The 13,246-nt window shown below is 48.0% G+C and overlaps 1 protein-coding gene across 1 annotated transcript in view; it reads left to right on the plus strand.

Moving 5' to 3' along the window:
• Nucleotides 1–13,246, plus strand: part of LOC114071364 (attractin) — a gene marked incomplete at its 5' end in the record, with an annotated part of 71,126 nt that extends 57,880 nt beyond the window's left edge. Inside the window, 3 exons of the mRNA XM_027909187.1 lie at nt 1,881–1,988; nt 11,950–12,064; nt 13,008–13,246. Of these exons, the coding sequence (XP_027764988.1) occupies nt 1,881–1,988; nt 11,950–12,064; nt 13,008–13,132 (348 nt within the window). The remainder of the gene's footprint in view (nt 1–1,880; nt 1,989–11,949; nt 12,065–13,007) is intronic.

Raw genomic sequence — 13,246 nt, forward strand, 5'->3', positions numbered from 1 at the left:
TCCTCATTGGAGATATCCCAGAGCTGTGTGGACACAACCCTGTGCCATGTGCTCTGGGATGGCCCTGCTGGAGCAGCGAGGTGGGACCAGAGGACCCACTGTGGGCTTTTCCAGCCTGACCCATCCTGGGGTCGTGTTCAGGAAAAAGAGGATGGAATTATCGTTACCTGATAGCACAGGAGGGACATGGAGCTGTTGGAGCGAGTCCAGAGGAGGCACCAAGATGGTCAGAGGGATGGAGCAGCTCTGCTGGGAGGAAAGGCTGGGAGAGTTGGGATTGTTCAGCCTGGAGAAGAGAAGGCTTTGGGGTGACCTAATTGTGGCCTTCCAGTGCCTGAAGGAGCCAAAAAGAAAGATGGACAGAGACTATTTACAACGGATGGAGGGACAGGACAAGGGGGAATGGCTTCATGTTGACAGAGAGCAGGGATAGATGGGATATTGGGAAGAGATTTCTGGCTCTGAGGGTGGGGAGGCCCTGGCACAGGTTGGGCAGAGAAGCTGTGGCTGCCCCTGGATCCCTGGAAGTGTCCAAGGCCAGATTGGAGCAACCTGGGCTAGTGGAAGGTGTCCCTGCCCATGGCAGGGGGTTGGAACTGGATGATCTTCAAGGTCCCTCCCAACCCAAACCATTCCAGGATTCCCTGGATTCGTTCTGTCCAAACGAGCTCGCTGGGTAACGACACCTTCCTTTCACCTTCCGCTGTGCTGGCTGGGGGGTGGTTTTGTTTAGCACTTTCTGAGTGCTGGAAATGATCAGTTCAGGTCAAATTGCCGTGAGAACGGCTGGGAAACGCGGGTGGTGATGGTGGGAATTAACAGCGAGCGTTTGGTGGTGCCTCAGTCCGGCTTAAAAACTGAGGATAGCTGGTGTTGCTGGGGATAAACAGTGATGGTAAATGTGCAGGGCTCTGTGGTTTGGGCAGTTTGTGCACTTACAAGGGTGAGAGCACTGGTTGTTCACACGCCCTGCAAAGTGTTTGCCTCTTCCCTTATTGAATGGAGTCATCGATTCCCATCGGGCCCCTTTGCCTCAGGGAATTTTGGGTTCTCCACCCCCTCCCAGGCTGGGCTGTTGCTATTAAGGATCGATCACTGAGGCCAGAAAAGCAGCCTGTCCACAGCTCAGCCTAAAACTGAAAAGCTGCTCCCAGCCCAGCTGTGGAGAAAGTGCCTGTTTTCTGTGTGTTATAAAAAAAAAATAAAAAGTGGGGGGGAACTGCCCTGTGATGCTTCAAAGTGCTTCGGAGCACAGTAAAAAGATGTCTTGTGTGGTGAGGGCTCCAGGGGATTTATCCAGGAAAAGGGTGGCGGTTTTTTTTGTTTGTTTGTTTGATTGATTTTAATAAAACGTTTTGCAACGAGGGGCACACGTTTGCCATTTGATAGATTTGCTGCACTCAGCAAGGAAACAATAAAGCAGGAGGATTATTCAAGAGCGGCCTGACAGCGTTTGGCTGGGGCTGTCATAAAAAAAAACAAAACAAAACAAAACCAAACAAAAAGCAGCAAATTCATCCTCGCAGCACTTAACCAAGCGCTGCTGGTTAGTTTTGAAAAACCATCCCCACAAATCCAGCGGAGCAGGTGATGGCGAAGAGCAGCTTCAGAGGGAAATACCTGCTTTGGGGAGCCTCAGGGAGATCGTTTCCCCACCTCGCACCGATCTCGGGCTCGGCGTCGAGCTTCACCTGCCGTAACTTGTACAACGTGACTTTATTTCCCATCACCCGTTCCTTTCAGGCCCATCCCGACCCCAGGAGGTTATTTTCCCTCTCCTTTCGCATCAGAGACGATTTGCCTGCTTGCCTCTCGAGGTGGGGACAATGTGCTGATGGTATTTCTTTTTTTTCTCTCTCTCTCTCTCTCTCTTAAACCAGCAACTCCTGCGCGAGATGCAACAGATGGCGAGTCGCCCCTTCGCCTCCATCAACGTTGCCTTAGAAACAGATGAAGAGCCACCAGATCTCATCGGGGGGAGCATAAAGGTGAGAGCTGAGAGCTTTGGGAGGGTCCTCTCGGCCCTTCAGCCCAAACCCTGCCCGTTTTCCGGACACCTGGAAGGCCGGGAGGGCCGACGGGAGGTACCGTCTGGATTCGCTTTGATTTTTCTCTGAGAACTTCGGGGCTGGTTGAGATAAAAGTTGTGCTGATTTGGCCTGTGAGATGTTGGGTTGGGCTTCTCAGTTTTGTGCCTTCTGATGGGGAAAAAAGCAGCTTTGCACCGGGCAACATTTGGCTGCAAGTACCTGCAGTGGCTGCAAATAGAAGCCCTTTTTTGGTGACACCTCAAAGCAAGCAGGAATATAATCGTGTCTGTTGGAATATAATCGTGTCTGTTGGAGTGTAATCATGTCTGTTGGAGTATAATCTGTGTGTTGGAATGTAGTCTATCTGCTGGAATATAATCTCTCTGTTGTTAGGCTGTTAAAACATTTCTGATTATAATCACACGTTCCAGTAGATCTTGTGAGGAGCGTGGAGAGAACACAGCACGTTGGGGTTTCAGGAGAAGCAGATTTGAAAGGCAACAAATGAATTAAAAGATCTTTTTTCGAGGCCGTGCTTTGACTTGGATGCGAAAAGAAAAAACATGAAGGAGCTGAGAACACTGATTATTTTTCATCCTGTCCAAGGCAGCTGGATTGGCTTATTTTGTTGAGGCTGAAGTTTTTTTTGGAAGTCTTCCTCATTAGGCTGAAGGAGGGTAGATTTAAATTAGATATTAGGGAAAAAAGTTCTCCCCTGTGAGGGTGGGGAGGGCCTGGCCCAGGTTGGGCAGAGAAGCTGTGGCTGCCCCTGGATCCCTGGAAGTGTCCAAGGCCAGGCTGGAGCACCCTGGGCTGGTGGAAGGTGTCCCTGCCCATGGGTAGGGGGTGGAACTGGCTGATCTTCAAGGTCTCTTCCAACCCAGACCATTCCATGTTTCTCTGATTAGCCCAGGCATCAAGTTTCTCACATTCTCTTCCTTTAACAAGAGAGCAGGTTCTGCTTTCCTTTAGGAAAAAAATCCGTGTATTTTAATTATTGTAAATCCCATGGAAACAGTGCGAGCCCAGAACTGCTGTTTGGTGAGAGATAACATTGACTCTTGGCCTGAGCAGCAGGAAAAGCCACCGTTAATGTTGCCTGTAGAGCTTTAGCTCTTCCTTGTTTGGGTGTGAATATGATCTCTCATGGAGAACTGGAATCTTTCCCCCCACCCCCAGTTGGTGTCCTGAGTGGACAAAGAGCTTTTCAATCCATGGAATCACAGAATAATTTTGGTTGGAAAAGCCCTCTGAGATCATCCAGTCCAACCATTCCCCCCAGCACTGCCCAGGCCACCACTGACCATGTCCCCAAGTGCCACATCCACAGGGATTTGAAATCCCTGCAGGGATGGGGATCCACCCCTGCCCTGGGCAGCTGTGCCAGGGCTGGACAACCCTTTCCAGGCAGGAATTTTCCATAGGGATGGAGGAGGATCTGGGAGGCTGTACCTGGCTGCTGGTGGCTTTGGTTTGCAGTCTGTCTGTCTTATCTGAGGGCACTTCCCATCCCCTTTTTTTTTTTTTCCATTTTCTGGAATTAAAAACCAGCTAAAATCCCCCCTCCTGTGGGATCAGGCCAGACAAAGCTATCCCAAACTTTTTGGTCTCTCTGACAACTGCCCTCCAGGTACAGAGAAGGTAAACTCTGGATCCCTTCACTTCTCATCACCTTCCATCCCTCACTGCTCTGACCTCCTCGGGTTACTCAGGAACGGATGGAAAAGCCAGTTTTAGGCACAATAAGTAAGGCTGTGGAGAAATAACCCTTTTTTAGCCCCCCAATTTTAATGCAAGAAACCCAAACTTGTGTCATCCCCAATGGTTTTCTTTCCCTGTGGGAATCAAAGGCTTTTTTTAATGATGATTTGATTGGAAGGTGACAGAGGAGAAGTGGAAAATGGGACAGTGTTGTCTGCAAAGGATTAATTCCCCTCTCCATTGTCCAGAGCCAGTTGGCAGCCCCAAAGTCCAACCACTTCCATCCTAAGCTGCTGTTTTCCAGCTGGATGGGATTAGAACTGTGTTTTCAATTAGTCCTTTTTTGGGTTTTTTTTTTTTTTTTGGTTTTTTTTTTCCTGGGGTTTCTTTGGAGTCACAGAAAGGGATTTTACCTGCAGGGAAACTGTTCCTGTGAGGGGCTGCAGCTTTGGGTTCTTTCCCACTCCACAAATACCCTACTGGATCCCAAATCCACGCTGAATTTGCTTGGTTATCCCAAAATTCCTTGGCTTTTCTCTGTGCTGGATATTGTGATTTATTGTTGTTTTGTTTTGGTTTGTTTTGTTTTTCTGAGAGTGTTTAACCATCCCTGGGTGTCTGGGACTCATCCAAGTGGCTGCAGCTCAGGGTTTGGTTGTTTGTTTGGGTTTTTTTAGGGTTTGTTATCAAATAATTCGAAGCTTCCTAATCCCCTGCAGCCGTTTTTGGGTTCTTTTCCGGAAGGAATTTGGGAAGATTTGAGTTTAGAGGAGGTTTTCCTAAAAAAAAAAAAAAAAAATCTGGGAAATTTCTGGGGGTTTAGAAGCTTTTCCTGAAAGAATTTGGAAAGTTTATAATTTTTAGCAGCTTTTCCTGAAAGAATCTGGAAGGTTTATGGGGTTTAGAAACTTTTCCTGAAAGAATTTGGAAAGTTTATGGGGTTTAGAAGCTTTTCCTGAAAGAATATGGGAAATTTATGGGTTTTTTAGAAGGTTTTCCTGAAAGCATCTGGAAAGTTTGTGGGTTTTAGAAGGTTTTGCTGAAAGAATGTGGAAGGTTTATAATTTTTAGAAGCTTTTCTTTAGAGAATCTGGAAAGTTGGTAGTTTTTAGAAGCTTCTCCTGAAATAACTTGAAGAGTTTGTGGTTTTTAGAAGCTTTTTCCTTAAAGACTCTGTAAAGTTTATGGGGTTTAGAAGCTTTTTCCGAAAGAAATTTGGGATGTTTTTTAATTTTGAGAAGGTTTTCCTGAAAGAATTTTGAAAGTTTATGGGTTTTAGAGGTTTTTCCTGAAAGCATCTGGAAAGTTTATCATTTTTAGAAGCTTTTCTTGAAAGAATTTGGGAAGTTTATGGTTTTTAGAAGCTTTTCCTGAGGGACTGTGGAACATTTATAGGTTTTAGATTGTCCTGAAAAAATTTGGAAAGTTTATAGTTTTTAGAAGGTTCTCCTGAAATAACTTGAAGAGTTTGTATTTTTCTGAAGCTTTTTTCTTAAAGACTCTGTAAAGTTTATGGGGTTTAGAAGGTTTTCCTGAAAGAATTTGGCAAGTTTATAAGTCTTAGAAGCTTTCCTTGAAAAAATCTGGAAAGCTTATAATTTGTAGAAGCTTTTCTTGAAAGAATTTGGGAAGTTGATGGGGTTTAGAAGCTTTTTGTGAAAGAATTTGGTAAGTTTATAGTCTTTAGAAGCTTTTCATGAAAAAAAATTGGGAAGTTTATGGTTTTTAGAGGCTTTTCCTGAAAGCATCTGGAAAGTTTATAATTTTTAGAAGCTTTTCTTGAAAGAATCTGGAAGGTTTATGGGGTTTAGAAACTTTTCCTGAAAGAATTTGGAAAGTGTATGGGTTTTTGAAGGTTTTCCTGACAGAATCTGGAAGGTTTATAGGTTTTAAAAGCTTTTCCTGAAAGCATCTGGAAAGTTTATAATTTTTAGAAGCTCTTCTTGAAAGAATTCGGGAAGTTTATTGGTTTTAGAAGCTTTTGCTGAAAGAATTCAGAAAGTCTTCAGAAGCTGTTCCTGAAGGAATCTGGAAAGGAGCAGAGAAATGAGATGTGAGTCCTGGGCAGGGTTTGGGGTGCAGGGGTGGCAGTGATTGGAAGGGAAGCATCTCCCAGCTCCTGCACTTCCACAGGCTGACTTCATCTTCATTTCTTTCTCTGTTGTAGTTGGATTTTGGGGGCTGTTTCGTGCAAGGAGAGGTCAGTGAAGAGCCACAGGCCGAGGAACTGATGGTTTTTACAGCTTTTGTTGTTCTGTTGTCACTGCTGGTGACTCACCTCCCCCTTCACTTCCCACTGACCTGCTCTTGGTGCGCCCCATCTGCTGAGGGACCGGCTCTTGAGGTGTGATGAAAGTCACCTGGAGCAGAAACGAGCAGGCTGTTGAATCACAGGATGATGAATGTTGGGAAAGACCTTTAAAACCATCAAGTCGTTAAACCAAAGTCCCCAAGTGCCACATCCACGTGGTTTTTTTTGGGCACTTCCAGGGATGGTGACTCCACCAGTGCCCTGGGCAGCCGGTTCCAATGCTTTACAACCCTTTCCATGAAGGAATTTTCCCTGCTATCCCAACCTAAAGCTCCCCTGGCACAGCCTGAGGCCGTTCCCTCTGGTGCTCTCGAGGTTTTTTGGGGGGACGGAGCAGCTCGGGGTGGTTTCTCAAGGACAACAGGAGTAAGCTGGGAGAGATTCTCCTCCAAAGGATGATAGTTGGAGAGGAATGGGATGAAATTCAGGGGGGAAAGAATGCCAGGGGTGGGAAAGGGAGTATTCCCTGGGCAGCTGAGATGGATCAAGTGGATGAATCCCTCCAGAATTCCAGATAACCTGGCTGGGATCCCTCCTGCCAAAACACCAACCTCATAAAAACCTTCCCCCAGTGAATTATTGCCAGTTAAAAAAAAAATAAAATAAAATTGGAAAAATCAAGGGGAAAAAAAATATTAGAGGAAATTTTTACTGCTCCCATAATTTAATATGGGATATAAATATTTGGAAGGGAGCTGTCAGGAGACCACCAGAGATATCTGTTAAGCCTGCCCTGTTTTTAGGGAGCTTGTGGCTGATAAGTGATTTAAACTGCTTTGAGATGTGAAGGCTGAATATTTCCTCAGGCTGGCCCCTGATTTGAGGTGATAAGGAGGAGTTTGCTGGAGGGAGAGGGAGGAGCACGAAGCTTCCCAGGGGAGAGGGATTTGCTGAGCTCATTTTCCCCCCTCTTTAAGGAGCATCTTTCTGATTGAAGCCCTGAGAACACCCAGCATTATCAGGGACCTGCTTGCATTCCTTTATGCCAAGGAATTATTTTGTGGGTGTTGTGTTTTCAGTCTTCACCCAGCTGTTTATTTTTTGGAGGTTTTTTTTTTCCAACTTCTTGTACTTTTTTCTGTTCAAAAATCCAGACGAGTGGTGGAAAAGAACCACAAAAATCCTGCCTCTTCACCCATAAAAAATTAAAATAAATATATAGATATATATTTATTGCCCAGATTTGCTACCCATGGCCTCATCCAGCCCATCTTTTCCCCCCAGGGGACAGAAGAAGGAGGATGAGTGATGGTGTCCGAAGCTCAAAGCTGTGAGGTGGGATTTGGTCCTTTCAGGGTGTCCTGACCTTTGGAAATCCAGAGTTGCCTCCCAGAAAGAATAAAAATAAGAATAAAAATAAGAATAAAAATAAAAAGCAGTTGTTAAATGCAGTGGGAGCAGCTCAGTGTGGGCTCCCAGACCTTGGAAACTCGGCACGCTCAGACCTCTCTTTTCCATTTCAGACTCTGAACATCCATCTGAGGGTTTGAATATGATTTTTATTTAGTTCAGTTTTGGGTTCACGTCGTGTTCAATTCATCCCTCCCTCCCCTCTCTGTGTCACAGGCCCAAGGTAAATGTAAATTTTTAATCTCAGCTTCATTTACCGTGAACTATTGCTGGGAGTTCCTTCATCTCTATCTTGCAGGACACACATATTACCCTGAGAAATGCGATTTTTAAAGCTTAATAATCTATTTCTTATTTTTTTTTTTCCCCCACTAGGAAATTGCTTGTGACTTGTTTTACAAAACGGCTTTTAGTGGCACAATTTAAAAACTTGCAAATGGAATTTGACCCTTTTTTTTTTTTTTTGTCTTTGTGTGTGTGCAGAGTGAAATCACCTCAACAGGAGGAATCAAATTATTTGATCGAACCACAGCAACGTTGTTTTCTTTTTGAGGGGGGGGGGAAGAAAAAAAAATAATAATTCCCTGGAAGTTATTTATTTATTTTTGGGTTTTTTTTTTTTTGAATGCATTTTGAAAAGCAAGGGATCACAGCACCTGAATGAAAGGGATGCCTTGTTTTGGAAGGTGACACCGAATATTTGTTGTGCTGGCCCCTTGGTTTGATGTGACACGTTATTAACCCCTCTTTGATTTATTAACCTTTCGGATTTGCCCGAGAAAAAGCAGCGTAAATAGCAAATAATGAGATTAAATGGAAGCGTTGAGGTCGAGCAGCACACAATTCCACCTGGGGGAAATCGCCTCCCGAGGGAACTGGTGGTGGATTCCACACCTGGGGCACCTGGGAAGAGCCCAGGAGAATTCCTGGGAAATTCCTTTTGGTGGAAAAAATCCATCTGGAGGAACTGGGTTTAATGAAATCACTGGATGTGTCGCTTCCTGCTTGTAATGTCTGTAATTGTTTTAAGCTCTGGGCCTGTTAAGTTCACATCCAAACTCGGAAGCAACTGGAATTGTTTGGCTTTTTAGTGCTGGTTGGGGCCTGTAATTTGTGGGGAATGGGCTGAGAACAGATTTGCTGCCTCAGGGAACCAGGGGCTGTGGCACTGCTCGGGAAAACACCATCAGCTCCCTGTTTCCACCCAGGAACGGTGGAAATGGTGTCCAGGCTGGGGTTGGTGCTCCTTGTTTGGCATTTGCACCATCCTGGTGGGCAGGGAGAGATGGGATGTTGGGAAGGAATTCCTGGCTGGGAGGGTGGGGAGGCCCTGGCCCAGGTTGGGCAGAGAAGCTGGGGCTGCCCCTGGATCCCTGGAAGTGTCCAAGGCCAGGTTGGAGCAGCCTGGGCTGGTGGAAGGTGTCCCTGCCCACGGCAGGGGGTGGAACTGGATGATTTCAAGGTCCCTTCCAACCCAAACCATTCCAGGATTCTGTGATTAGTCCAGGCACCAAGGTTCTCTGTGATCAGCTGCATGAAATGGTCACTCCAGTGCAGTCACAATATTTGAGGACAAGCAGAACCTCAGGGCAGGGGGCCTGGTGGCTCCACCAGTTGTCTGCCCGTGGCCACTGACCGTGGTCTTTGTCCCCTCCTGAGCTGTGACCCCTCTGTTCAGGCCCCTCTCAAAGCAGCTCCTCTTGTGCTGAGTGTCTGAGGGATGCTCCTTATTTGCATAGATTTGAATAATGTCAACTTTATTGTGCTGTTAAGCCTTCAATAAAAAGGGAATCACTTCAATAATTCAGCAGTGGCTCTATCAGAACACTCCGGGTGGAAGTCGCTGGCGAGGGGCAGGTTTGAAGCACCTGATAAAAGGTGTCAAAAAGTTTGGAGATCTCCCTCTTTTTATGTAGTTTTTAGAAGTTTGCCATTCAAAGCCACCTCTCAGGTTGAATCCCAAGTGTTTTGATCTCTGGTTTTTAACAAGTCTGCCCAAAACCTCGTTGCAGGAGAACAGCTCGGATCTGCAAAAAGAGGGAATGGCTGGAGCTGTGCCAGGGCAGGCTCAGGGTGGATCTCAGCAGAAGGTTCTTCCCCCAGAGGGTGGTTGGCACTGCCCAGGCTCTCCAGGGCGGTGGGCACAGCCCCAAGGCTGCCAGAGCTCCAGGAGGGTTTGGATATGATGGGATTGTTGGGGTGTCAGTGCAGGACCAGGAGTTGGAGTGGATGATCCCTGTGGATCCCTTCCCCCTCGGGATATTCCAGGATTCTGTGACAAGAGCACTCAGGGGTGGGGAAAGAAAGGACACTTGAGCTCTTCTGAGGTCTCCCCACCAAAATTCCACTTGGTGAGGCCACCCAGCCTCTCCTCAGCCCCTTTTTGTGCCGTGGTGGCACCTCCAGAGGTCCCACCCGAACACGGCAGGGGCAGGATCCGCAATCCGGAGCCCCACGAACCCCCGTGGGTTTTCCCTCCCTGCGTGACCGAGGGCAGTCCCACAGGGGCTCTGTGTGTCTCACAGAGGGCACAGCTCGCCCTTCACTCCCAGCTGACCCCCCTCCTCGCAGCCAATTCCTCATTCCCGTCACTCCTGCGTGAGTCACTCCCGTCATTCCGGCCGGGCGAGCACAGCTCGGAGCTGAGCGCTGCACTCTGAGTCACAGCTCGGAAAGCAGGGGCCTGAACTGTCAAAAAATGACTGTACAGGATTTGATTCTTCAGGCTGGTTTTTGTTGTCACGCTTTGTTGTCTCGGGAAGAGCTGGGTCTGATGGAAAATCGGCTGGTTTTCCACCTCCCCGTTTTAGTTTTAAGATCCAGATCAGCTGCAGCAAAACGATGCTGGGCTTAATTCCCTCCAAATTAGTTTGCAACTGCCTGACAGGGGTTTGGGTGCATCATTATCCTCGCTGTGGCTGAGAGAAATGAAATTCCCCCGTGCAAAAATGTTAACTTTTTTTTTTTAACTAACCTTCAGGTTTTTTGGGGGAATGTTCAGCCTGGAAAGGAAAAGGCTCTGGGGTGACCTAATTGTGGCTTTCCAGGAGCTGAAGGAGCCGACAAGAAAGAGGGAGAGGGACTGTTTACAAGGGTTGGAGGGACAGGAAAAGGGGGAATGGCTTCCCACTGCCAGAGGGCAGGGATAGATGGGATATTGGGAAGGAATTGCTGGCTGGGAGGGTGGGGAGGCCCTGGCACAGGTTGGGCAGAGAAGCTGGAATTCACGGTGGTGCCCAATCAGCTGAGCCTGAAGAAGCCCAGGGAGAGGGTTAAAGGCACAGAGGGATGAATAAATTGAGGTGGGGAGGATTTGAGGATAAACAAGAAAGTTTCTGGTGGCAGAGCCTTGAGATCCAGGAGCAGGGAGCCTCTGGGAAGGTGATGGGACAGGCTGAAAGTGTAACTGCTTTTAAAGCTGAGGATTGGCCTTTCATGTACCTGCATTAGGGAAGGGCTGGGTTTGGCGACTGGGAGATGGATTTTCCAGCCTCCTGGTTCTGTGAGTTGGCTGGAGGGTGAGGACTTCCATGAGCCAGCCCCATGAAACTCGAGGGAACTCGTTTATCTGCCTCGCCCAGAGCAGCAAAATCCCGCTGCGATCGTGGCAGGGAAGGGGAGATATGGAAGCAGTTTTGGGTTTCATTTTGCCGGCTGTCAGCTCCCTTTGTCTCTTTTATTGAGCAGCAGTAATTTAACAGCCTTGTTTGACTCCTGCTCGGGCTCTTTTCAGTGCCTCGTGTTGTATTGAGTTTCTGTTGAACATTCGAGCGCGGTGCTGCAGTTTGATGCCTGGTGGGAAAGAGCAATAATTATTTCATTAATACCAGGGTAGAACTTGTCCATACTAAACAAGAAAGCAGAAAGCACCGAGTGCATCGTGTAAAATAATGTTGCTCAGCTTTTTTTTGCTGTTGTGCAACAAAAGAAGACTCTCTCTTGTACCTGTCCTCATTGTGTACTCTTGCAACTTCCTCTTTTTGGAGAAGGGACCTCCTTTGGGTTGGAAGGGACCTTAAAATCATCCGGTTCCAACCCCCTGCCATGGGCAGGGACACCTTCCACTAGCCCAGATTACTCCAAGCCCCATCCAACCTGGCCTTGGACTCTTCTTTTTGTTCTCGGGGGAATGTTCTTTGCTGTGTTAATGCAGAGAGCGTTGTGGGGGTGAAACCTGGGGTTAAACTCTGGAAAGGGAAGTCGAACTCGGACCCCGTGGTGGGACGTGCTGATGCTCTGGGTACTCTGCTGATGGGTTTGAAGGAAAAGCAAACCCAGCTCCGCTGTTTAACACGAGCTGCTCCTCTTTGGTTGAATTTAGGGGGGAATACCAGCCCTGTGCAGGGCCTGGCTCTGGAACAGCCTGGTTTTCATGAAGCGCTCGTGTTCCTCTGCGAGGACTCGGCTTTGATTGTTGCTGACACCGATTTCAGCTTTGCTGCCTTTGTGCTGGAAACCCGCCAGGCAACAACCCTGGAGCTTGCAGGAGCTGGGGGAGGAGGGAGGGTGGAACAGGCTGTGTGACAGTTGTTTTGTCCCCTTTTCCCCCCCCTGCAGACGGTACCAAAGCCCATCGCGCTCGAGCCCTGCTTCGGGAACAAAGCGGCCGTCCTCTCCGTCTTCGTGAGGTTGCCTCGAGGACTTGGGGGAATTCCACCACCAGGACAGTCAGGTGAGGGTTATTCCTGACTCTCATGGCTTGGGATTAACTCCATACTCCTTCCCCAGCCTTACAGATCCGCCTTTCCTGATCCCACAATGCTGATGTTCCCACACCCCGGCTCGGGGTGTTTTAGGCTCCACCAGGTTGTGCCCTGGTGGATTCTGAGCTGAGCTTTGAGGCAATTCCTTGGGTCAGGTGGTGGATGAACGTTTGATATTTGGATTATGCTCTAATTAGTGCCTGGGGAAAAAGGTGCATCTGGTACAGACAGCTTTGCAGTGGTTCCTCATGAAAAGTAACTTGTCACCGTTCCACTTCATTCCCAGCTCCATTTGTAGGGAGACATCAAGTCATAGAATAATGGGATGATTTGGCTTGGAAGGGATCTTAAAGACCATCTCGTTCCACCCCTCCTGCCATGAGCAGGGACACCTTCCACTATCCCAGGTTGTTCAAAGCCCCATCCCTGGAAGTGTCCAAGGCCAGGCTGGAAAAGGCTTGGAGCGACCTGGGGTTGTGGAAGGTGTCCCTGCTGGAACTGGATGGTCTTTGAGGTCCCTTCCAACCCAAACCATTCCCTGATACCCTGACCCGCCGTGAGGAGGTTGCAGAGATGATGGATCCCCGGGAAGCGCAGGGACGCCTCCGTGCCCACGTTCTTCCAGGTTTATTTATTTATCTACCGATGCAGAAACAACCTTCAATATTAAGGGTTCACACCCATTAATCCTCACGCTTCCTGCAGCTTTTCCTGCCCACCTTGCTCCCAGTTTCAGCTTATTCCAGGACACTGGCTGGAGTTTTAAACCCTTCAGCCAAAACGCTCTTCAGCTCCACCCCGAAAATTCCATGCGTTTTGTGGCCTGGAGGGTTTCCCTCAGCCCTGGCTGCTGTGTGGGATTTGCTGCTGTGCCCCCCTTTTGTTCCCTGACTCTTTGCTCTGCTGCCCCAGGTCTCGCCGTGGCCAGCGCTCTGGTGGACATTTCACAACAGATGCCAATTGCCTACAAAGAGAAATCGGGCGCCGTCCGAAATCGGAAGCAGCAGCCCCCTGCACAGCCAGGAACCTGTATTTGATGCATGGACATCACAAACTCTCTTAGGGTTTTAAACAAAATGGAAAAGGAATCCCCAGGAGGAGGAGGAGGAAGAGGAGGAAGATTTCCAAGTTGTGTCCCAAGAGACTCGAAG

Source organism: Empidonax traillii, unplaced genomic scaffold (genome assembly GCF_003031625.1).
Source record: "Empidonax traillii isolate 1590-97213 ecotype Southwest subspecies unplaced genomic scaffold, ASM303162v1 scaffold1981:size74362, whole genome shotgun sequence".
Classification (NCBI taxonomy): domain Eukaryota; kingdom Metazoa; phylum Chordata; class Aves; order Passeriformes; family Tyrannidae; genus Empidonax; species Empidonax traillii.